A 27010-nucleotide genomic window follows, 5' to 3' on the forward strand; every position below is an offset into this window, starting at 1 on the left:
TCAACAGCAACTACAGATGAGCAATAATGATGGTCTTTCTATCAAAGCCCAGAGCCTGTAAATGAATGAAGAGTAGTAACTGCTCACAGGCTGGCAATATACCCAATTATTTTCTCAAACTTAATTTTCCCTTGGCTACCTCCAGGTTACAAATCTAACATACTAACTCAAAAGAGTATGGAAGGTAAATGTGAAGCCCTTTTGCAAACACAGACTAGCACCAGGAAGATTTACCAAATCCTCCACTAAGGATTATGCATAGTACATTCAAACACAGGCGAGATATCATAATATCCATTCCCACACCTAACACACTGCCTTTCCAATAATGAATAATCATGGCTCGCAGTGGTAATTAAGCAAAATATTAATGAGGTAAAACCAATTTCCTTACTTGGATGTCTAAGCCGATTGTGAACACATTCTTTAGGTACCCCAAGAGCTTGTGTGCCTTCACAAGATCTGCCTCTGGTGGGTCCTGCATGGGGCTATAGCCTTCCATTGGGTATGTGCGAATAAGTTAAAAGAAAACAATGTCAATCTGTTCAAACAGTAAATGGCAAACCGCAGGCTGCTGGCAATATTGATGGTAGAACCAGTGGGACACAATGCAATCTCAACTTGCTGTATCTGGATTAGTACGCAATCTCAAAAGCAATGAGTTAGTTAACCCAAGCAACAAATGGTTGAGAACTGCCACAAAAATAACCTATCGGACAACCTCAGCAAAACCAAAGAGCTGATTATTAATTCTTGGATGGACAAGGAAGACAAACATATGCCATTCTACATTGGGCATTGACAGTGGAGTCAACTGTTTTAACATATTAGGTGACATGTCTTGGACTCAGCACAAGGAAATTGCACCAGCATCTTTATTTTACAATCATGTCAGTGTTCGAGAAGAGCAGGGTGAGCTGTCTTAATGACTGTCATCCAGTAGCACTCACATGAGTAGATTGGTTATGGTCAGAGTCAACTCCTGCTTGAGCAGGGACCTGGACCCACTGCACTTTGCCTATCACCACAATATGTCGACAGTGGATGCAACCTCCATGGCTCTTCATGTAGCCTTGGACCACTGGACAATATTAATACTTGTGTCAGGATGCAGTTTATTGTTCACAGCTCAGCATTTAACACAATCATTCCTACAGGTCTGATCAAAAACTTGGGCCTCTGTACCTCACTCTGCAAATCAATCCATGACTTCCTCACTGGAAGATCACAGTCTGTGCAAATTGGAAATAACACCTCCACCTCTCTGATAATCAACACAGGCACACCTCAAGCATGTGTGCCTGACCACCACTCTACTGACTCTACACCCATGTCTACATGACTAGACACAGCTCAAATGCCATCTATAAATTTGGTGATGACACAACTATTGATGGCAGAATTTCAGATGGTGATTAGAAGGCATAAAGGAGCAAGATAGATCAGCTAGTTGAGTGGTGTCGCAGCAATAACCTTGCACTCAACGTCAGAAAGACAAATAAATAGATTGTGGACTTCAAAAACGGGTAAGACAAGGGAACACAGACCAGTCCTCATCAAGGGATCAGAAGTAGAAAGGATGAGCAACTTCAAGTTCTGGGTGTCAACAACGCTGAGGACCTATCCTGGGCCCAGCATATCAATGCAATTACAAAGAAGGCACGACAGCAACTATATTTCATTAGGAGTTTGAGAAGATTTGGTATGTCACCAAAGACATTTGCAAATTTCTACAGATGTACCGTGGAGGGCATTCTAACTGATTACATCACCACTTGGTATTGGTGGGGGGGCCCACTTCACCGGACTGAAATAAGCTGCAGAAAGTTGTGAACTCAGAAAGCTCCATCATGGGCACTAGTCTCTCCAGCATCCTGGACATCTTCAAGGAGCATTGTCTCAAAAGCATGGCATGCATCATTAGGGACCCCCATCACCCAGGACATGCCCTCTTCTCATTGCTACCATCAGGGCGGAGGTACAGAAGCCTGAAGGCACACACCCAACGATTCAGGTATAGCTTCTTTCCCTCTAATATCAGATTTCTGAATGGACAATGCACCCACGAATACTACCTCACTACTTTTTTTTCTCTTTTTGCACTGTTTATTTAGTTTGTTAAATATATACACTAATGGCAATTTACATGTTTTATCATTATATATTGCATTGTACTGCTGCCGCATTACAACAAATTTGAAGACATATGCTGGTGACATTAAACCTGATTCTGATCCTTAGGAGGTTAAGATGGTTCAGCTTGTCACTGAATACTAATACACTTCAATGGACGCACTGCTGAAAGCACCCTGAATGTTTTACATTATGGTGTGTTGCAAGCCATTCAAATGTGCAGGAACACAAGAAGTTATAGAGTGTAGTAGACTCTGCCCAATACATCACAAGCACATCCCTCCCACCATCTGTAGGATCCAGAGGAGGCACTGCCTCAAGGAAGGAAGATCTATCAAAGATCTCCATCACCTGGATCATACCACCTTCTTCTAGCTACCATCGGGCAGGAGGTACAGAAGCCTGAAGTCCCAAGTTCAAGAACAGCTACACCCCATCAGGTATTCAGTTCTCAAACCAACTAGCATAACGTTAATCAATAAACTTTAGCAATACTATGACCACTCTAATCACTTTGCCATAAATTATTCCTGTTAACAAATTTATGTTGAATTTGCATTTTGCGAATGCTGCTTATCTGATGCTCTGTGCCTGTGATGCTGCTGCAGATATGTTTTTCGTCACGCCTGTGCACATGGCAACAAATTCAACTTTGACCTTGAATTACAGAAATGAGGAACTTTGAAGTTGCACTGATTTGTACACCTCTCTCTGGTCCGAACTGGCATATAGGAGGGAGATTGAAAATCTGGTTGAATAGTGCCACATAAATAAACTCTCAATGTCAGCAAAACCAAGGAGCTGATTATTGAGGAAGAAACCAGAGGTCTACATGCCAGTCATCTTTAGGGGATTGAAGGTGCAGAGGGTCAGTATCATTTCAGAGGTTCTGTCTTGGCTCCAGCAAGCATGTGCCATTACAAAGAAGGCGAGACTATGCCTCTACTGTCTCAGAAGTCTGCACAGATTCTGCATGTCATCTAAAACCTGGCCAAACTTCTATGGATGTACAGTGAAGAGTATCCTGACTGGATGCATTATGTCCTGGCATGGAAACATCAACTCCAAGAACAGAAAAACCCACAAGAAGTGGTGGATACAACCCATCAGATCACAGAAAAAGCCCTCCCCATCATCAAAACCCCCCACTCTTCCTGAACCTGGTGGTGTGGGACCTAAGGCTCCTATACCTCCTTCCCAATGGTAGCAGCAAGAAGAGATCCAGTTGTCACATTCCACATAGTTACCAATAATATGGGTTCTACACCTGTGTTGGACAACCTAAAAAGGATATCGAATAGGCCGGCTGCCAAAGTTGAAAGCCACTGACTCTTTGAAGGATAAGCTGATTGCTGGGAAGTAGGCTACACCAGGGCCTGATCTTATGTCTTCAAACGCAGTTCCCAAGGATATTCCATTTCTGGAAAAGGAAAAACACTGATTATTCTCAGTGGGACGCCACTGATTCCATCTGACTAGCATAACTTGCTGTCGCGGTCTACAGTTATGAATTACACAAAGTTGCAGTACACTTCAGAAAAATAAAGCAAACAAAATTTCCACAGCAATGCTCAAAAGGTTAAAATGGTAACCTGTATTCCAATACCTACCACAATGGTGACCTAGACAAACACATTGGCTGGTTTAAAATTGAAGTTAGATACATCAGTAACAAAGTAAAGTTGTGGAAGGTGAGAATATATCATGGGAAGGAGCATCTGGGAGAAACAGAGCAGAGTGGAGGGTAGAGGAAGAACAACCAGAGTCAGAAGAATCGAATATAGAATACTACAGCATAATACAAGCCCTTCACCCCACGATATTGAGTCGCCCTTTAAACTTACTCCAAGATTAATCCAATCCTTCCCTCTCACATAGTCCTCCATTTTCCTTCCATCCATGTGCTTATCTAAGAGTCTTTTAACTATTCCTAATGTATCTGCCTTTATCACCCCAGGCAGAGTGTTCCTCACACCCACCATTCTCTGTGTAAAAATCCTACCTCTGACATCACCCGTTATACTTTCCTCTAATCATCCAAAAATTATGCCGTCTGGCATTAGCCATTTCTGCCCTGGGAAAAAGGCACTGGCTATCCAATCTATTTATGCCTCATTATCTTATGCACCTCTATCAAGACACTTCTCATTCCCCTTTGCTCCAAACAGAAAAGTTCTAACTCACTCAACCTTTCCTCAATAAATATGCTTTCTAATCCACTCAGCATTCTGATAAATCTCCTCTGCACCCTCTCTAAAGTTGCCACATCCCTTCTATAAATTAGAACACCAGAATTGAACTCAATATTCCAATTGCGGTCTCACCAGGCTTTTATAAAGTTGCAATATTACCTCACGAGTCTTGAACTCAATCCACTGACTAATGAAGGCTAATATGCCTTCTTAACGACATTGAGGGATCTATGGATGTAGACCCCAAGATCCCTCTGTTCCTCTAACTCCTCAGAACCCTGCACTCTGCCTTCCAAGCAATATCACTTCACACTTTTCTGGATTGAACTCCATCTCCCATTTCTCAGTTCATCTCTGCATCCTATCAATGTCTCATTAAAACTTAAGTAAGGACCTGGGAAAGGTTTCACTGCTAATGTAACAGTTTCTCTGTAGCGCAGTGTTTGGGTTATGACTAGAGATAATGGGGCCTTTGGAATGTGCGCTGGCCAATGAGGGGAGGTGTTTCTCTTTCTTGTGTGCCCAAGATAAGGTTTCGCGGTCTTTTGTTTGGCAGAAGATGGAGAGAGAAAATGCCAGAACGGGGAAGTCATAGAATGCAGGACGGACTGGACTTGGAATGGGGTCAGGAGTCGATGATGCCTGGGGGGAAATCGATGGAGAACAAAGAGACAGGAAAACAGTGAGCTCAATACGTTGAGCATTACAGTGTCACATGAGAATGGGCCCCTTTTGATTTTTTGTTTTCCTTACTAATCCTATAGTCAAATTAAAAATCATAAAGCTCAATCGTTTAATTGCTTATTGTGTACTGTTTGTTACTTTGTGGTACTGATTTGTAACAGGGGAACACATCACACAGCATCCACCCAAACAAGATTTCTCAAGTTTGGCCTGGCTGGAGGGGGTCTTCCCCTAGATTAGGCCGCAAGCCAAAACTGAGGGTTACACCTACTGTGACGAAAGTACACATAGACTAAGATGTTAACTGTCCTGTGCTGGCACCAGTGGGATCAGCAGTTGGTCTGCCACCTGTCTTCAGGAGAAAGAGAGATAAGGAAAACAATGGAGCAGCATTTGGAGATGTTAATGAAGAGACGGGAGAGCTGTCAAGATCAGCTCCCCTTTGAACCCTGAACTGTTTGAAGTGATGGACAGGCGACACCCCAGCAGGGGGATAAAAAGGGACAGGTTCGCTAAGGCAAGACACACGACACCACGAGGTAACGAGACCCTGGAAGCAGTGCGCCTCCCACAAGTCGGTGGGAGTCTTTGGAGGGCTGGTCGCGGGACCAAGCCAGAGATGCACAGGGTGGAAAGATACAATCAGTGGGAACCTGGTGTGTGTCCGCCCTTGCCTGGGTGCCGGGTTCACCGCTGAGGAAAGATCGTATCTGGAAACGGAGGGGTCACAGTCGGTGATCTCAGAAGACATTACAAAGGGCTCGCCCAAAAGCTGACTGCGAAGAATATCAAAGGTCTGTGTGCAAGCCGTTTGAATATTCATTCGTTTTTGCTCTCTCTCTCCTTCCCCTCACTGTCCATCGCTACGGCAGTGATTACTGTGAACTGAACTGAACTCAATTGAACTGAACTTTGCGTCACTTTGAAACTGGTCATTTACCCCTAGACGACGATAGAGCTTGATTGATCCTGTTATCCTAATTCTGTGTACATGTGTGTTTATCATTGCTGAACTGTTGCATTTATTATCCTTTTGATTAGAGTACTGTGTTGCTTGTTTCTTTAATAAAACTTTCTTAGTTCCAGTAATCCAGACTCCAACTGAGTGATCTATTTCTGCTGGTTTGGCAACCCAGTTACGGGGTACATAACACTACAATAACCTTCTATACTATCCACAATACTATCAACTTTCAATTCACCTGAAAACTTACTAATGCACCCTTCCACTTCCTAATACAAATCCTTTACAAGAGTCCCAAAGAGCAGGGATACCAGAACAGATCACAAACCTGCTGGAAAAAATATGCACCATCTACTATGAGTCTCTGCCTTCTGTGGGCAAGCCAAATCTGAATCCACGCTGTCATGTTTCCTTGGATCCCTCTACTGACATTATGAGTGAGCTTACCTTAGGGAACCTCGTCAAACGTCTTACTAAAATCCATAAACACCACATTCATGCTCTATCTTCAGTTAGTTTTGTCACTTCCTCAAATAATTCAATTGGATTTGTGAGGCATGACCTGCCCCTAACAAATCCATGCTGATTATCCCTAATCAAATAGTGCTTCGTCAAGTGCTCATTATCCTCTCCAGTAGTTAACCCACCACTGATGTAAGACTGACTGGTCTGTAATTTTCAGGATTATTCCTGTTACATGTCTTGAACAAAGGTATACATTTGCCATCCTCCAATCTTCTGGTACTACTCCTGTATCTAGTGAGGACACAATGACCATGCCAAAGGCACAGCAATCTCTTTCCTTGGTCCCCATAGTAACCTGGAGTATTTCCTGTCTGGCCCTGGGGACATATCTATCCTAATGTTGTGCAAAAGTTCAGCACATCCTCTTCCTAATGTTGACATGTGCCAGCATATTAGCCTGTCTTTAGCTGTCCTCTCATTTGTCAAGGTCCCTCTCACTGAAAAATACTGAAGCAATTTATTCATTAAGGACCCCCCTACCTCCTCTGACTCCAGACACATTGCCTCTTAATCCAAATTGGTCCTACCCTCACTCAGTCATTCTCCTGTTCTTCATAAATGTTGAGATGCTTTTTGGAGTTTTCCTTAATCTTATTTGCCATTGTTTTCTGCTGCTGTGTGTCTCAGCCCTAAGGCTGACAATATTTACTCAAGGCTGGAGAGGACCTAAGGAATGGAAAGATGTAGTTGTCATATTCCACATACATAGATAACAATAGTATGAGTTGTCATGGAATTTATACAGATATGCATGAACATGAGTGTGTCCCCCAAATTATTCAGAGTCTTCCCCAACCAGATCCCCTGGATAAACCAAAGGATTCACCATCTGCTGAGTGCTAGATTAGTGATGTTTAGGACTGCAATCAGGGATAGTACAAAAGGTCCAAGCATGATTCCTGGATCTCACATGCTATCCCAGACTAAACTTGAATCACAGAGACATGCTCAACAACTCTGGCAGGGCTTGAATGCCATCACCTCCTACAAAGCAAAACCAAGCAATATAAATGGCAACGAGGTTTCCCTCAAAGACTTTTATGCTCACATTGACTGACAGAACATTGAAGAACCCTCATGAACCCCCACAGCCCCAACAACCCTGTGATTGCAGTCTCTGAGGCTAAGAACATCCTTCAGGAGAGTGAATCCACAGGCAGCATCTGGCCCAGACCGTGCACCTGGCCAAGTAGTGAAGTCCTGTGCTAATTAACTTGTTGAGTTTACAGATATCTTCAATGTCTCACTTCAACATTAAGAGGTACCCAGCTGCTTCAAGCAAGCATCAATCATACTGGTGCCCAAGAAGAACGTGGTAACCTGTCTTAATGACTATTGTCCAGTAACACTTACTTCAACCTATATCAACTCTTATCTGAGGAGCGACCTGGATCCACTTTAATGTGCCTATCTTCACAATTATTTAACAGCAGATGCCATTTCATATCCTTGTTTACATATGCCCTGCTGCTACCTAGAAGTGTTCCTCTTGCCAAGAGTAATTTTGTCCTATTATCATTTCCTGTCAGAGTCACTTTATGATTAGGTACTTTTACAGCTAGCAAACTTATGTATATACAATCATTCTATGAATATAAGCTAACTTTATGAATATACAGCCAAACTTATCAGTTACTTGTTCATAGGATCATTTTTACATTTATACCTAATATTAGATTAGATTATGAGGACACGCAGTCCTCTTTTGTCATTTAATAATGCATGCATTAAGAAATGAAACAATGTTCCTCCAGTATGATATCACAGAAACATAAGACAGACCAAGACTGAAAAACTGACAAAAACCACATAATTATAACATATAGTTACAACAGTGCAAAGCAATACCATAATTTGATAAAGAACAGACCATGGGCATGGTAAAAAAAAGTCTCAAAGTCTCTTGAAAGTTCCATCATCTCACGCAGACTGTAGAAGGAAGAAAACTTTCCCTGCCATGAACCTCCAGTGCCGCAAACTTGCCGATGCAGCACCCTGGAAGCACCCGACCACAGCTGATTCTGAGTCCGTCCGAAAACTTCGAGCCTCCAACCAGCCCTCCAACACCGAGCACCATCTCTGCCGAGCGCTTTGACCCCAGCCCCAGCTGCCAAGCAACAGGCAAAGCCGAGGATTTGAGGCCTTCCCCTCCGGAGATCCTCGATCACACAGTAGCAGCGGCAGCAAAGCCGGCATTTCAGAAGTTTCTCCAGGTGCTCCTCCGTGCTTCTCACATCTGTCTCCATCAAATCAGAATTGTGTACACTACCCTACTTAACAAATACAGATATCATTCACCGGACAGGCCACTCGCGCTGCGTCGCGCCACCATCTTCTCCTCCCCCAAGGAGGCCACAATATGTTCTTAATGCTTACTGTGTCTTTTTATGCTGCATTGGATCCAGAGTAACAATCCTTTCATTCTCCTTTACACTTGTGTACTGAAAACTGACATCAACAATCTTGGATCTTGAATTTGATTTGCTCTTCATTCAGTTTTGAAACACCTGGACAATGAAGATGCATTCGCCAGGATGCTCCTCATTGTCTACAGCTCAGTATTTACCACTATAATCCAATCAAAACACATCACTAAGCTCCAAGTTCTAGGTTCGATACCTCCCTGTGCAACTGGATCCTTAATTTCCTTACCGGCAGACCCCAGTTAGTACAGATTGACAACATCTCCTTCGCAATCACCACCAGCACAGGCTGTGTGCTTAGTCCCCTGCTGTACTCACTTACTATTTATGGGAGGGATGGAACGTCGACTCAGACCATGAGAGGCCTGCGTCCGGCATTTTCATGCCTTACAAGGCGCAGATTGGAAGTCTGTGTGGGGCACCACTCCTCGCACAGACACTAGAGCAATGTGTGGTAAAATACCTTGCTCAAGGACACAAACACACTGCCACAGCTGAGGCTCGAACTAGCGACCTTCAGATCACCAGACGAACGCCTTAACCACTTGGCCACTGTGAGTCTAAATACAACTCCAATGCCATATTTAAGTTTGCTGACAACACATAGTCATAGTCATACTTTATTGATCCCAGGGGAAATTGGTTTTCATTACAGTTGCACCATAAATAATTAAATAGTAATAAAATTATAAATAATTAAATAGCAATACGTAAATTATGCCAGGAAATAAGTCCAGGACCAGCCTATTGGCTCAGGGTGTCTGACTCTCCAAGGGTTTGATGGCCACAGGCAGGAATGACTTCCTATGACGCTCAGTGTTACATCTCGGTGCAATGAGTCTCTGGCTGAAAGTACTCCTGTGCCCAACTAGTACATTATGTAGTGGATGGGAGACATTGTCCAAGATGGCATGCAACTTGGACAGCATCCTCTTTTCAGACACCACCGTCAGAAAGCCACCAATGTTGTTGCCTGAATCAAGGCTGGTGACAAATTGGCAAGTAGGAGGAAAACTGAAAATCTGGTTGAATGGTACCACAACAATCTCTCACTCAAAGTGAGCAAACCAAAGGGCTGATTATCAATTACAGGATGAAGCTGCTAGAGATCCATGAGTCACCTTTATTAGGGGATCGGAAGTGGAGAGGATCGATGGCTTTAAATTCTTGAAATTATTATATCAGAGGATCTGTCCTGGGACAAGCACATACAGTACTGTGCAAAAGTCTTAGGCACATATATGTAACTAGGGTGCCTAAGACTTTCGCACAATACTGTAGTAATTTTATGTATTGTACTGTACTGCTGCCACAAATTAAAACAAATTTCATGACATGTGAGTGATGATAAATGTGATTCTGATACAGGTCTCTATTGTGTACTGACAGTGGAAGGGAGAGGGGAATCACAGTTGGGAAAAGGGGAAGGGAGAGGCTTTGGGAGGTAGGAGGTGAGTTACTCACCATAGGATTCATAATCTCTACACTGTTCTTGCAGCCAGTTGTGTATATGGCTACTCCAGTCCAGCTTCCTATCCCAGCATATCAATGGTGAGGGAATTCAGTGTTAATGCCGTTAAATGTCTGGGAATGATAGTTGGATTCTCTCTCATTGGATATTGTTATTGCCTGAGTCTTGTGTGGTGTGATATGCCTAAGCCGTTCCTAATATTCCTTGGAATGATATATACACCAATATACTTTTCCCTAGTTTGCCAAGAGTTAAACTTTATGAATGCCCGCATCTTATATTCTATACTACAGTTTATTCGAATGATGCTGCAGTTTTTATGAGTATGAAGTACATCTCCATTAAGGATTCTGTGCATCATTTATCTTATGGTTTCTCTGTTTTCCTTATTAACATGCAGTATTATTTAATGAAAGTACTCCTGTACTATGCCATTTAAATCATAAAGATAATCAAATAACTTGCTTTAGATGGACCACAACCTAGGTATGACACTGAGGAAATGGCTTTCACATAAATTCACCACTGATTAAAAAGCCAAAAATCATCCAGCTGCCACTGAAAGTATTTTAAACTTACTATACTCTTAATCCACAACTTCACTGCACTTTGAAACACCAAACATTACCTCACAGATGGTTGGTAAATAACTAGAAAGCGTCATTGTGGATTTACCTTTGGAACTAAACAAGTTACAATATTTGCAATTGAAATCAAAACTTGGAAGCAGTTTAAACATACGGGCATACTACTAACCATGAACTGAACATAAATAAGTGTTCATTCAGGTATTCTCATTCAATCAACAAAGGAAAAGTAGGGCTAAAAGAAGAATGTTTTCTGATTAAATGGCAGAAACCATTGTGTTTGTTTCTCCTCATTTTTTCTTTTGCTTTTTCTTGCTTGGTTGTTTGTCAGCCTTCATGTATAGTTTTCCATAAATTCTATTGTATTCCTTTATTTTCTTGTAAATGCCTGCAAGAAAATGAATCTCAATGGTGAAATTCACTGAACAGTGACATATATAGGTGATTATATAAAAATACAAACAAACATAGGAAAGGTAAACTACAAGAAAAGTAATAATCCTACACTCCAATCCAAAAATGGCTTGTCAAGAGTCTGTTTCTGCGCTATACGGTAATGTCTCTGTGAGATTTTACAGATAAGGCCATCTTCATCTGGAACTTAATGTTAATCTCTGGTAGCTCTTGAAAACAGCTAAATAAGCGTCAGCCACAGGATATATATATATATATATATATATATAGAGAGAGAGAGAGAGAGAGAGAGAGAGAGAGAGAGAGTAACACGTGGATGATTCCGTCCTTGAAGAACAGCAGTGAACCAATAACAATCTAGTAACTTCAGTCTCATACTGACTCAGGCTCCACTGCTGACAGTAAACACATCTCATACAAATAAAATTTGTTCACAATACACATTAGTTGCCACTGCAAGTTAGCAGTAATGTTGCCACACGTTGACAACAGCTGCTCTCTGAACCAGTATCTGAATGAATCTCCTCAAACTAGACCATGGACCAGACTAAGTTAACATTTATATACCACTTCTTCCCGAGTGGCCCCTCCCAGATATACAAGGACTTACCTCTCATATCACAATCACGATGCTGCCTCGTCACTTGTCATGTACTGCCAAGGATGGCGAACAGCAATTCTTCTAACAGGCATATTCTTCCAGAGGCAATGGAACTGAACAACAATGTCAGCATCCTAATGGTATTCCTTATGTTATATTTTCATTATGTAATTTTGCTATAGATGATAACTAGATTGCCAGGAAGGTCTGCGTACTTTCCTGAATGGTTCTACACGTAATGGAAAATAATCAAGATTTTCAGCTCTATTGCACATTCATTAATGTCTGAACTAAAAATACGAGAGTATTAGACCATAAGATCAGAAGACACAGGAGTAAAATCAGGCCATTTGGCCCATTGAGTCCACTCCTTCAATCAGAGCTGATTTATTATTGCTCTCAAAAAATTCTCCTGCCCTCTCCCGGTAATCACTGATACCCCGACAAATCAAGAACCTATCAACCTCTGCTTTAAATATCCCAATGACTTGGCCTCCCTCTCACTGCCATCTGTGGCAATGAATTCAACAGATTCACCACCCTCTGGCTAAAGAAATTCCTCCTCATCTCCACTCCAAAGGAATGTCCTTCCATTCTGAGGCTGTGCCCTCTGCGCCTAGATTTACCCACAAAAGGAAACATCCTCTCCACGTCAAATCTATTTAGCATTTTCAATATGTTTCAAGGAGATTCCCCCCGTCCCATTCCTCTAAACTCCATAGAGTACAGGCCCAGAGAAATCAAACACTCCTCAGGCATGAACCCTTTCATTCCTGAGATCATTCTCGTGAACCTCCTCTGGATCCCCTCCAATGTCAGCATATTCTTTCGTAGATATGGCCACAAAATTGCTCAAAATGCAGTCAGATTAATGCCTTATAAAGTCTCAGCATTACATCCTTGCTTTTATATTCAAGTCCTCTCAAAATGAATGCATTTGCCATCCTTATCACTGACCATACACTTTTATACATTATCTTCCATCTACCACCTCTTTGTCCAGTGCCTAATCTGTCGAATTTCTTCTGCAGACACCTTGCATCTTCAGCCATTATGCTCATCCACCTATTTTTGTACCATTCACAAACTTGGCCACAAAGTCATTAATTTCATCATCCAAATCATTGACAAGTAACATGAAAAGAAGCAGACCCAACACCAACCTCTACTACACACCAGCAGCCAACCAGAAAAGGCCCCCTTTATTCCCACTCTTTCTCTCCTGCCGGTCAGCCAATCTTCTATCCATGTTAGTATCTTTCCTGCAAGATACTATGGGCTCTTACCTGCTTAGCAACCTCATGTGAGGCACCTTATCAAAGGCCTTTTGAAAATCCAAGTAAACAACATCCACTGACTTCCCTTTTTCTATCCTGTCAGTTATTTCCTCAAAGAATTCCAACAGATTTATCAGGCAAAATTTCCCTTGAAATGATGATGACTTCAGCCTATTATATCACGTGCCTTCAAGTACTCCAAAACCTTATCCTTAATAATGGATTCCAACGTTTTCCAATAATCTCCCTTTTAAAGAGTGGAGTGACATTTGCAATTTTCCAGTCCTCCAGAACCATCCCAGAATTTAGTGATTTTTAAAATATGACTACTAATGCCTCCACAATCTCTTCAGCTACCTCTTTCAGAACCCTGGGGTGTGAACCATCTGGTCCAAGTGACTTATCTACCTTCAGACCTTTCAGCTTCCTAAGTACTTTCTCCTTTGTTATAGCAACTACACTCACTTCAGCCCTGACACCTTCAAATTTCTAGCATACTACTGGTGTCCTCCACAGCAAACACTGACACAAAATACAGGTGTCCCCCCGCTTTTTGGACGTTCGCTTTACGAAACCTCACTGTTACAAAAGACCTACATTAGTTACCTGTTTTCACTAACAGAAGGTGTTTTCACTGTTACGAAAAAAGGCAGCGCACGAGAAAAGCAGCATGCGCCCCGAGCAGCCGCTCCTCCCCCGGATTCAGAACTGCATTCTCGCGGGCATTGCTTAAACACGTGCCTGTGAGCAGCCGTTAGCAAGATGAGTTCTAAGGTATCGGAAAAGCCTGAAAGAGCTCAAAAGGGTGTTACACTTAGCGTAAAACTAGACATAATTAAGCATTTCGATCGTGGTGAACGAAGTAAGGACAAAGTGAGTTTGGCTTGTGGAAGTTGACAAAGATGATATTGAAGAGGTTTTGGCATCTCATGACCAAGAACTGATAGATGAAGAGCTGATGCAATTGGAAGAGGAAAGGATAACAATCAAAACCGAATGCAGTAGTGAACGGACCGAAAGTGAAGTCATCCAGGAACTGAATGTGAAGCAATTGCATGAGATTTTCGCTGCAATGACAAAGTACGACTTTAATTTTGAAAGGGTACGTCAGTTTAGGGCATATTTACTGGATGGTTTGAGTGCTTACAAAGAACTGTATGATCTAAAAATGTGCGAGGCTAAGCAGTCAAGCAAGCCTTCCACATCAGCCACAGCAGACGACGAACCTCGACCTTCGAGATCGAGGCAGGCAGACATAGAAGAAGATGACCTCCCTGCCCTGATGGAAACAGACGACGAGATGACACCACAGTGTCCCACCACCCCAACCCCTGGGCTGCGGACAGATACCGATCCGCGAGGAATGCAGCAGTAGCCAGGACACACCCAGCACATCTTTAAGAAAAAAAGCTGAAATAAACAAGTTAATTAATTAGGTGCCGCCCGGCACATAAATGTCAGCCCAGATCAGAGGTGATTGCCGATCTAGAATCAGAGAATAAATCACGAAAACATACTATGCCCTTCATTTTCCATATCAAAAAGGCTTGATCCATAACAGAAGGCCGGAAAAAAAATAGACATAATAGGACTTGATAAAATAAATTTGCTCAAACCAAAAAATTTACGAAATTGAAACCATATTCGTACAATGTATTTAGTTATTGGGTTAGCCATTTGTTTATTCAATTTAGAGACAGCAAAGGGAAGCGAAGTTCCTAAAATAGAAACCAATGAGAACCCTTGTACAGCATTACGTTCAAGGTTTACCCAATGTGGACTTGGAATTATATCCCAATCTTGTGTCCAAAATATTAAATATCAAATATTAATTGCCCCAATAATAAAATCTGAAATTTGGCACCCTCTTTTTTGGACTTCTGTAAGTTTTTTTTTTACTTAATCTGGGATTTTTATTCTGCCATATATAAGAGGAAATTTTAGAATCAACAGTATCAAAAAAGGATTTGAGAATGAAAATTGGTGTCGCTTGAAATAGATATAAAAATTTAGGTACAATAATCAATTTGATAGCATTGATTCGGTCGATCAGTGATAAAGATAAGAGAGACCATTTAGTAAACACTTGTTTAACCTGATTATGTAGCGGTAAAAAATTAAAACTTAAATAAGTCTTTATGCTTTTTAGTAATTTTAACACCCAAATAGGTAAAATAATCAGTAATCAATCTGAATGGTGAATGCCTATAAATGGGAACCTGCATATGCTTGAGAAATTTAATTTTAGTCTGGCGGGAGGAGAAGATGGTGGCATGACGCAGTGCACACATCTCTCTGGTGAAATTATATCGTATTTGTAAGTAGGATGCCGTGCACAATTCTGATCTGAAGAAGACAGGCGTGGGAAGCACAGAGGAACATCTGGAGAAACTTCTGAAACTTCTGCCGCTGCTACTGTGCGATCGAGAATCTCCGGAGGATATGCCCCAAAATCCCCGGCTTTGCCTGCTGCTGGCCACCGAGGCTGGGGTCGAAGCATTCGGCAGAGATGGTGCTCGGTACTCGGTGTCGGAGGGCTGGTCGGAGGCTAGAAGTTTTCAGACGACTCAGAGTCGGACTGTGGTCGGGCATGGCAGGGAGAGTTTTCTTCCTTCTCCCGCCTGCGCGAGATGTGGGACTTTCGAGAGACTTTGAACTTTTTTTTTTACTGTGCCCATGGCCTGTTCTTCAAGTTATGGTATTGTTTGCACTGTTGTAACTATATGTTATAATTATGTGGTTTTTATTAGTTTTTCAGTCTTGGTCTGTCCTGTGTTTCTGTGATATCACACCGGAGGAATATTGTATCATTGCTTAATGCATGCATTATTAAATGACAATAAAAGAGGACTGTGTGTCCTCATAATCTAATCTAATCTCATATTTATATCTTGGATTAAATTGATATACCTTACCCCTTTGGCTTCGGTATCTACGAATAATCAAAGATCTCCCTTTTTTCAGTTATTCCGTGGTACGAGACAGGGTTGCCCTCTTAGTCCATTACTTTTCGATATTGCCTTGGAACTTTTAGCTATTGCTATTCGAGACTCACCTAATATATTTGGCATTACCCGCAGGAATGAGATACACAAGTTATTGCTATATGCAGATGATTTATTACTATATATCTCTAACCCTGAGAAATCCATTCCGCCAGTAATATCCCTGCTTGCCAAGACCCTTCGTCAGGACTAACTAAAGGAAGAGCTAGTAAGAGATTTGAAAGTGGGAGGGGGAGGGGGAGATCCAAAATGATAGGAGAAGACAGGAGGGGGAGGGATGGAGCCAAGAGCTGGACAGGTGATTGGCAAGAGTGAACTTGTTCCATTAAATATGCAGCTTCCCATTTATTTCCATCTTTAATATCTCTATTTTTCCCTTTCGGGGTTCTTTTGAAGACCCTGAACTGCCTACACGCTGACTATGGTTCTTTGCAGGAATGGGACCGGCTCTCGGGGTTTCACGACTGCTGTTATTCAACACACCAGGAGCGCAGCCTAAGAGCTTTGCTCACCTTTGAAGGTCTGAGAATTTGTGGCTCTGGAGACAGGGAGAACCGGAGGTTAGTGTCCGGGCAGGAGATCGATGTGTTGTGGGAAATGAAAGACCTGAGATCTTTGGGCACAGAGCTCGGAAAAAGCGACACAACGGACTTTTAACATCGTAAACCAGTGACTTATTTGTTAAGTGAGTTCTTTTTCCCTTATCAGGGAGAGAGAGAGAGCCTGTGGTATGTCGAATACCGGGTGAATGAGTAGTCTTTGGAGTACTGCAAGTCTGTGTCTTTGGTGCTGCTTTGCTCACACTTGAGTACTCAAGTGGTGGCTGCCGATGCTTTTTTTTGCCAGTGAGGGAAGGGGAGGTCATTGCTTGCTGCTGCATACACGCGGGAGGGAGAGAGGGAGGGAGGGAGGGAGGGGAACTTTGGAACTTTCTAACATTTAACTGTCACTCATTCTTTGGGGCACTCCTCTGGTTTTTGTGGATGGTTGCAAAGAAAAAGCATTTCAGCATGTATATTGTACACATTTCTCTGATATTAAATGTACCTTTGAAACTGCATTGAGTGAGGAATGGTTATTTTAAAACTGTATGATGAAATAAAATCTCAGTTATTTGTGGCAAAGTGGCAGCAAAATTTGATTGGTAGGGGAACTATCCAATCATTATTGCAGTGTCTAGGTATAGCACTGTCATAATACATAATCCAAAATTCAGATGCTATGGAAGCACTGAAATGCTTTCAATGTATTTTTCCTTTTAAATTTCCTGCGAAATTGATCATTCACACCCAAAGTAACCAGAAAATAACTGAAAAACATTTTAAACACAAGAGATTCTGCAGATGTTGTAAATTTTAAGCAACACACACAAATGCTAGAGGAACTTGGTAGGTCAGGCAGCATCTATGAAGAGGAATAAATAGTCAATGTTTCAGGCTGAGACCCTTTATCAGAACCGGAAAGAAAGGGGGCAGAAGCCAGAATTTTAAAAATGGGGTGAGGGGGAGGACTCCAAGTTGGCAGGTGATAGGTGACGCCAATTAAGGGATAGGTGGGTGGTTATGGGAGGACTGCATGATGTGAGGAACTGGGAGATGAGAGGTGGGAGAGGTAGACAGCGCAAAGAAGGAATCTGATAGGACAGTGGAGTTAAAAGGAAGGAAGTGAGAAACTGGAGGGTGGTGGTGAGCAGGTCACGAGGGTGGAGCAGAGGAGAAATGGTGAGAAGGCTACTGGAATGAGCACTTTTAACAATTTGTGAGAAAACGAATAACAACGATAGCTTCATTAACGTTAACATCTTTGCCATCAGGTACTTCATGAGAATATTAACATATTAGCTGCAGAAGGAGCTATGTAGAAGGCAGATGACCAAAGGTTTGTTCAGAAGCAGATTTAAGGAGAATTGAGAAGTTGACAAGCATAAAGGTTTCAGGATGAAATTATACAGAATTAGAGATCTGTCAGTTGAAAATGATATCATAATCCCAGTAAGATATTAAGACAGCAGATATCTCTGAAAGGATTTAAGATGGAAGAAATTACAGGGATACAGAGAGACTATATCAGAATAGGTTTTAACTACAAAGTCTTTTTCTTTCTTTCTGTCAGTATCACACCTGGTCATTTCTACCAGTCATCCATCTGTAAAACTAGCTCAGTCTTCTTTTCTTGCTATCAATAGAGTCTGGTCAGCCGGACACAACCTAGAGCCTTGCTACTAACACCACATAATACAAACAAAAGGGGCACAATCTAAATGTAACTGCCACATGAAATCATATGACCTCACCCCAGCAAGTATAGTTCTGGAAAACTGATTTGTTTTTTTTCTCTCTGCAATGCTAGAGCTGTTGGGAGTGATTTAAACTAAATCACACTGTGATCACTCTTTCCAAGAGGATCCCTAACTACAAGATCACTAATTTTACCTGCCTCATTGCAGAGGACCAAATCTAAGATAGCACATTTCCATGTAGGTTCAGTAACATGCTGTTCAAGAAAGCCATCACAGATATATTCTATGAAGTCCTTCTCAAGACTGCCTCGACCAACTTGATTCACCCAATCTATGAACAAGTTAAAGTCCCCCATGATAACTGCTTTTCCACTTTTACATGCCTCAGATATTTCTTTGTTTATTGCCTGTGCCACGGTAATGTTATTATTCAGTGGCCAATAGACAACTCCCACCAGTGATTTTTTTCCCTTTACTATTCCTGATCTCTACCCAGATGGATTCAACATTCTGCTCCTTAGATCTTATATCGTCTCTCACTATCGCCCTGATGTCATCTTTAACTCAGAGCACTTACCCCACCTCCCTTACCTTCCTGCCTATCCTTCTGTACTACCTGGTATACTTGGATATTTAATTCCCAAACCTTTCCACCCTGTAAACATGTCTCCATAAAGTCATACCCTTTTGCACTGATTTGTGCCACAATTTCACTGACCTTGTTTCGAATACCACAAGCATTCACATAAGGTGCTCTTACACTTACTGTGCTTTTAAAATCTTGTAACCTTTTACTCTTTTGCACTTGACTTTTCTTCACTCCACTCTTACTTTTCTCTTTTTCATCTTTTGCTTTTACTTTATCTCTATCCACACTTTTCTTTTTTTATTTTATCCATACCTCTCCAATCTGTTGAACCCACCTCCTACTATTTAGTTTAAAGCCCTAACCACAGCCCTAATTATGTGATTCACTAGGATCTAGATCCCATCGCAGTTCAGGTGGAGCTCGTCCCATTGGTACAGCTCCCTCCTGCTACCAATTTCCCATAAATTCAAGCCCACTTCTCCCACACTAATCCTTGAGCTACGCATTTAACTCTCCAATTTTCTTGACCGTAAGCCAATTTGCATGTGGCTCAGGTAGTAATCTAGAAATTACCATGTTTTGGTTCTGCTTTTTAATTTACTGGAACTGGAGTGATAGTGCTCAGGAAAGAGGTAGTTGGTTTAACAACGGCAATCTACAGGGAGACTCCTAGAGAGGAGAGGCTGATGATAAGGCAACATTGCAGTCAACAGGATACGTTACCATGAAAAATACAGACAAAATCAAAAAGATTGAATACAGGACTGCAAACAACAGGAATTCTGCAGATGCTGGAAATTCAAGCAACACACATCAAAGTTGCTGGTGAACGCAGCAGGCCAGGCAGCATCTGTAGGAAGAGGTGCAGTCGACGTTTCAGGCCGAGACCCTTCGTCAGGACTAACTGAAGGAAGAGTGAGTAAGGGATTTGAAAGTTGGAGGGGGAGGGGGAGATCCAAAATGATAGAAGACAGGAGGGGGGGGGATAGAGCCAAGAGCTGGACAGGTGATAGGCAAAAGGGGATACTAGAGGATCATGGGACAGGAGGTCCGGGAAGAAAGACAAGGGTGGGGGGGACCCAGAGGATGGGCAAGAGGTATATTCAGAGGGACAGAGGGAGAAAAAGGAAAGTGAGAGAAAGAATGTGTGCATAAAAATAAGTAACAGATGGGGTACGAGGGGGAGGTGGGGCCTTAGTGGAAGTTAGAGAAGTCGATGTTCATGCCATCAGGTTGGAGGCTACCCAGACGGAATATAAGGTGTTGTTCCTCCAACCTGAGTGTGGCTTCATCTTTACAGTAGAGGAGGCCATGGATAGACATGTCAGAATGGGAATGGGATGTGGAATTAAAATGTGTGGCCACTGGGAGATCCTGCTTTCTCTGGCGGACAGAGCGTAGATGTTCAGCAAAGCGGTCTCCCAGTCTGTGTCGGGTCTCGCCAATATATAAAAGGCCACATCGGGAGCACCGGACGCAGTATATCACCCCAGTCGACTCACAGGTGAAGTGTTGCCTCACCTGGAAGGACTGCTTGGGGCCCTGAATGGTGGTAAGGGAGGAAGTGTAAGAGCATGTATAGCACTTGTTCCGCTTACACGGATAAGTGTCAGGAGGGATAAGGGAGGAAGTGTAAGAGCATGTGTAGCACTTGTTCCGCTTACACGGATAAGTGTCAGGAGGGATAAGGGAGGAAGTATAAGAGCATGTGTAGCACTTGTTCCGCTTACACGGATAAGTGTCAGGAGGGATAAGGGAGGAAGTGTAAGAGCATGTGTAGCACTTGTTCCGCTTACACGGATAAGTGTCAGGAGGGATAAGGGAGGAAGTGTAAGAGCATGTGTAGCACTTGTTCCGCTTACACGGATAAGTGTCAGGAGGGATAAGGGAGGAAGTGTAAGAGCATGTGTAGCACTTGTTCCGCTTACACGGATAAGGCATGCGTGATGTAGGCATCGCTGAATCATGGTTGAAAGAAGACTATAACTGGGAGCTTAACGTCCAAGGATACACATTGTATCGAAAGGACAACAGGCATGTAGAGGGGGTGGCGTGGCCCTGTTGGTAAAAAGTTACATCAAATCATTAGAAAGAGATGATATAGGGTTAGAGGGTGTTGAATCGTGGGTAGAGCAAAGGAACTGCAAGGACAAAAAGGACCTGATGGGAGTTGTATACAAACCTCAAGCAATAACAAGGATGTGGCCTACAAATTACAATGGGAGATAGAAAATGCATGCCAAATAGTTACAATAGTTGCAGTGTTACAATAGTCATGAGGGTTTTCAATATGCAGGTAGATTGGGGAAAAAAGGTTGTTGCCGGATCCCAAAAGGGGGAATTTCTAGAATGTCTACGAGATGGCTTTTTAGAACATCGAGGTTGAGCCCACTGGTAGACCAGCAACTCTGGATGGGGTTTTGTGCAATGAACCAGAATTGATTGGAAAGCTTAAGGTAAAAGAACACTTAGGGGCAAGTGATCATACTATGATCAAATTCACCCTGAAAATTGAGATGGAGAAGCATAAGTCAGATGTATCCATATTGTAGTGGAGTAAAGGGAATTACAGAGACACGAATAATTGGAAAAGAACACCAGCAGGGATGGTGGAGGAGGAGCTATTGCTGAAATTCCTGGAAGCAATTCGGAAGAAGTATTGCAACCCAAAAAGGAAGGAGTATTCAAAAGGCAAGACGACGCAACCATGGCAAAGAAGAGAAGTCAAAGCCAACATAAAAGCCAAACAGAGGGCATAAAATAGAGTGAAAATTACTGGGAAGTTAGAGGATTGGGAAGCTTTTAAACACCAACAGAAGGCAACTAAAAAAGACATTAAGAAAAGATGGAATACGAAAGTAAGCTGGCCAATAATATTAAAGAGGATACCCAAAGTTTCCTCAGATACATAAAATATGAAAAAGAGGCGAGAGTGGAAATCAGACCACTGGAAAGTGATGCTGGAGAGGTAGTAATGGGGGATAAGGAAATAGTGGACGAACTGAATAAGTAGTTTGTCTCAATCTTCACTGTGGAAGACACTAGCAGTATGGTGGAATCACCAGGTATCAAGTGTCAGACGGTATGTAAAGTTACCATTACTAGAAAGAAGGTTCTTAGGAAACTGAAAGGTCTGCAGGTAGATAAATACCAGGACTAGATGGTGTACACCCCAGAATTTTAAAAGAGGTGGCTGAAGAGATTGTGGAGGCATTAATAATGATCTTTCAAGAATGACTAGATTCTGGACTGGCTGCAGAAGACTAGAAAATTGTGAATGTCACTCCACTCTTCAAGAAGGGAGAGAGGCAAAAGAAAGGAAATTATAGGCCAGTAAGTCTGACATCAATGGTTGGGAAGATGTTGGAGTCAATTATTAAAGATGTGGTTTCACAGTATTTGGAGGCACATGATAAAATAGGCCATAGTCAGCATGGTTTCCTCAAGAGAAAATCTTGCTTGACAAATCTTTTGGAATTCTTTGAAGAAACAACAAGCAGAAAAGACAAAGGGGAATCAGTTGATGTAGAGTACTTGGATTTTCAGAAGACTTTTGACAAGGTGCCACACATGAGGCTGCTTAACAAGTTAAGAGCCCATGGTATTACAGGAAAGATCCCAGCATGGATAAAGCAGTGGTTGATTGGCAGGAGGCAAAGATTGCGAAAAAGGAGCCCTTTTTTGATTGGCTGCCAGTGACCAGTGGTATTCCATGGGCATCTGTGTTGGGACCACTTCTTTTTACATTATATGTCAATGACTTGGATGATGGATTGATAGCTTTGTGGCAAGGTTTGCAGAAGATACAAAGGTAAGTGGAAGGGCAAGTAGTTATGAGGAAGTAGACAGGCTACAGAAAGACTTAAACAGATAAGGAGAATTGGCAAAGAAGTGACAGATGGAATACAGTGTCGGGAAGTGTATGGTCATGCAGTTTGGTGGAAGAAATAAAAGGGTAGACTATTTTCCAAAAGGAGAAAAAATTCAAAAAGCTGAGGCGCAAATGGAATTGGGAGTTCTCGTGCAAGATTCCCTATTCGTTAATTTGCAGGTTGAGTCTGTGGTGAGGAAGGCAAGTGCGATGTTTGCATTCATTTCAAAAAGACTAAAAATATAAATGCAAGGATGAGGTTGAGGCCTTATAAATGACGAGTGAGGCCTCTCTTAGAGTATTCGGAGCAGTTTTGGGCCTCTTATCTTAGAAAGGATGTGCTGACACTGGAGAGAGTTCAAAAGGGTTCACAAAAATGATTCCAGGATTGAACAGCTTGCATATATAGAGCAATTGATGCCTCTGGGCCTGTATTCACTAGAATTCAGAAGAATTGTGGGGGGGGGGGGGGGGTGACCTCATTGAAACTTACCAAATAGTGAAAGGGCTTGATCAAGTGGATGTGGAGAGGTTATTTCCAATGGTGGGAGAGCCTAGGACCACAGGACACAGCCTCAGAATACAGGGGACACACAGAAAATGCTGGAGGAATTCAACAGGCCAGGCAGCATCTATGAGAAAGAGTATAGTTGGCTTTTCGGATCGAGACCATTCATTAGGACTAGCAAAAAGATGAGGAGTCGGAGTAAGGAAGTGGGGGGAGGGAAGGAAAAATACAAGGGTGTCCTTTTAGAATGGAGTTGAAGAGGAATTTCTTTAGCCAGAGAGTGGTGAATCTGTGGAATTCATTGCCATGGGCAGCTGTGAAGGTCAAGTCTTTCAGAATATTTAGGCAGAGGATGATACATTACTGATTTGCCAAGGCATGAAGGGATATGGGGAGAAGGCAGGAGATTGGGGCTGAGAGGAAAAAGGATCAGCCATGATGAAATGGCGGAGCAGACTCAATGGACCAAATGGCCTAATTCTGCTCCTATATCTTATGGCCTTATACTGACCTATTGTGTATGTTCAGCTTCTTCTGTTTTTGATTTCAGAATTTCCGTGCATTGCTTTAAATGCAGAGAATAGGAATTGTGAATAATGTGAATGCATTGATTTAGTTCAACAACAATTGCTTGTACTTGGCGTGTTGTATCTACCTTCCATGGATTTGACATTGAGCCAAAGCAGGAAAAGATGAAACCATGTGGACACTGGTCTTAAGGGATGCTAACAGAGAGAAAGGAGAGGCAGTGCCAAAGTTGAAGACCTTGTTGTCAATCTTGATATGAAAAAAATTAAGGGGTGAGAAGTTTGGTGGCTCTTCAGAAAGTTATCACTTTAACTTAAAGGAGTTCAATATGCATTGGCATCATACTTCCAAACATGATATTAATACACAAACTAAAAGAATTGACATTTCCATCCAGAGTAGTATATCTAAGTACCGGAGAACATTTATGTCAAATACTGTAGTTGTCTACAACTGCATGGTTCTCACAAACATTAAAAGTGACAGTACTTTGGTACAGTATAATTCAACAGAAACCACTGGATCCTTGGGAAGTAACAATCTTAGACAATGTATTTTAATGCCATTTTCATCAACTTCATCACCTTCATCAGAATAACTGAATAAGGGACCATACCCAAAATACCCATTCCTGAACATCGTCCCGCCACTGCAAAAACTGTTGAATATCAGCATTTTGGTGCAGGGTTCCTTGTTGCCCTTGAATACCGGCTTCAGATTCAGCACCCAATTCAGCAATGAACGTTTAACACTCTACTCACAGGCAAAAGCCAATCTTCCCTTCGTCCAGGTCTATCACACAAGTCACAATATCTCCAGCTGCCCAAGCCTGGAAAAAAAAAAAATGAAGTATAGACAATAGTTTGCAAAGAAAACTAATTTTGCTTTAACATTCCATTGCCAGATACCAGATGTCAATCTTCCCAGTACATCATGATTGAATGTGGCAAATGTACAAGCTGAGCAGGAAATTGTTCAGCCTTGATCATCACCACACTTGAACCAAGGTCATGCCAAGCTCAGTCATTTATCAAGAGATACAGCATGGAATAGGCCCTTCCAGCCCCTCAAACCCTGACATCCAGCAACCCCCGACAACCCCAATTTAACCCTAACCTAATCATGGGACAATTTACAAAGACCAGTTAACCTATCTGGTACATCTTTGGACTCTGGCAGGACAGTGGAGGGCCCAGAGAAAACCCACGCATTTCACAGGGAGATATAGAAAGTAATTCACATTTTACAAACTTTCATCGTGCATTTTGATAGTTTTGAGGGTTACATTGTACAGCGAGGCTGCTTGGTAAAATATTTGTTTTACAGAGATTCTCTGTGATGCACATTCTCTTGCAAACTTCAGAGGAGTCAATAATTACTGCAAGATTATTTTATCTGTGCATCACTGCAACATAGAGAATATCTGTAAAACAAATATTTTATCAAGCAGCCTTGCAGTACAATGTAACCCTCAAAACTATCAAAATGCACAATGAAAATTTGTAAAATGTGAACCACTTTCTATACCTCACAAAAACCATCCCTTGGAACAGGCAGACAAAAAAGATAAAATTCACCACACTCTTCAGTACACCAAGCACAATCTCTGCCAGTCTGGGGGAAAAAATGTTTACAGATTACGACAGCAAACTCATGGTCTACTGGGCAGCAATGGTCACCACCCTTCCATAAGCTTCCAAAACCTGGAGAAAGATGAATGCAAAAATGAGGATGAAGAGAGAATAGACAATATTTGGTAACTGAAAGAAAGTAAAAGGAATGGATGTAGAAAAGGAGATAGAGAGAGTGAGCACAAGGGCGCACACCTGCGGAAGTAGAAAGAGACAGCATGCACATTTGTGGAAGTAAAAAACAAAAAACATGACAAATTTATTTATCTTAACACTGACACATACTGTAACTCTAAATCCACAAGTCACTTACTTTCCCATAATTAGTGGTAGTAACGTTCCACTTGCGAACTCTATTTCCATCATATGCGTAAGAATCTGAGGTGTCACCGACCCCCTCCTGTTGAGTAGACAAACAAGCATCAGGAACATATACTGGCAGTTTCTGAAGCAGCAAGAAAGCTGTCGAACAATACTGCTTTATACACACATTTTGCTGTAGTCTGAGCATCTTAATGTACTGTAACAAATAAATAAACATCATGACTACAGAAAGAGTGCAGAGTAAAGCTTGCAAATACTGCCACTAACCTTTCAGTTCCCACACCCCTGAACTTCAATTCCAGATTTTACACTGAATTGCCCATAATCACATTGCAAAGTACCTGAAATTTCCTCTGATTTACTTACCGTAGCTTAGTGTTCCAGGAATGCTACACGCTTCCAGCAGCAACATTTATATATTTCCATTTGCATCATATATGTCAGTCAAGCAAATCTCCCAATAGTGCAATCCAATTATTAATTGATTAGTACGCGTATGATTTAATCATAATCGAACACATTCCCCAATGGTTGTTGTGACATAATGGAGAGGCATAGTAGCATAGCAGTTAGCATAACAGCACCAATGACACAAGTTCAATTCTGCCACTGTCTGTAAGGAGTTTGTACATTCTACCCGTGACTAAGTGAGTTTCATCTGCATGTTCTGGCTTCCTCCCACATTCCAAAAAAGATGTACAAGTTATTATGTTAATTGGTCATATGGGTGTAATTGGGTGACGTGAGCTCATAAGGTCCAAAGGGCCTGTTATTGTGCTGTATCTCTAAATGAATAAAATGAAATAAATTAACCATAGTCAAATAGCTACGAACCACCTCTGTAAAACAGTGTGAAAATTAATCTCACAGATTTCAATAATCTTTAAAAATACTGCAGAGGCTGGAAACCTGGAACAAAAATGGAAAAGGCTGAAAAAACAAAGCCAGTCAGACAGCATCTGTTGAAAGAGAAACAGTCAACATCTCAGATCTGTGGTCTGACAAAGAGCTGCAGACCCAGCATGTTAACTGCTTCTCCTTCCA

At 41.9% G+C, this 27010-nt stretch overlaps 1 protein-coding gene across 1 annotated transcript in view; it reads right to left on the reverse strand.

Moving 5' to 3' along the window:
* rnf123 (ring finger protein 123) overlaps positions 1–27010 on the reverse strand; it is a 410214-nt gene that overhangs the window by 319792 nt on the left and 63412 nt on the right. The window contains exons 7-10 of the mRNA XM_072280728.1: positions 25956–26042; positions 24773–24840; positions 3425–3553; positions 395–506 (exon numbers count right to left, since the gene is read on the reverse strand). Coding sequence (XP_072136829.1) covers positions 395–506; positions 3425–3553; positions 24773–24840; positions 25956–26042 — 396 coding nt within the window. The remainder of the gene's footprint in view (positions 1–394; positions 507–3424; positions 3554–24772; positions 24841–25955; positions 26043–27010) is intronic.

The sequence above is a fragment of the Mobula birostris genome, chromosome 16 (genome assembly GCF_030028105.1).
Source record: "Mobula birostris isolate sMobBir1 chromosome 16, sMobBir1.hap1, whole genome shotgun sequence".
Taxonomy (NCBI): Eukaryota; Metazoa; Chordata; class Chondrichthyes; order Myliobatiformes; family Myliobatidae; genus Mobula; species Mobula birostris.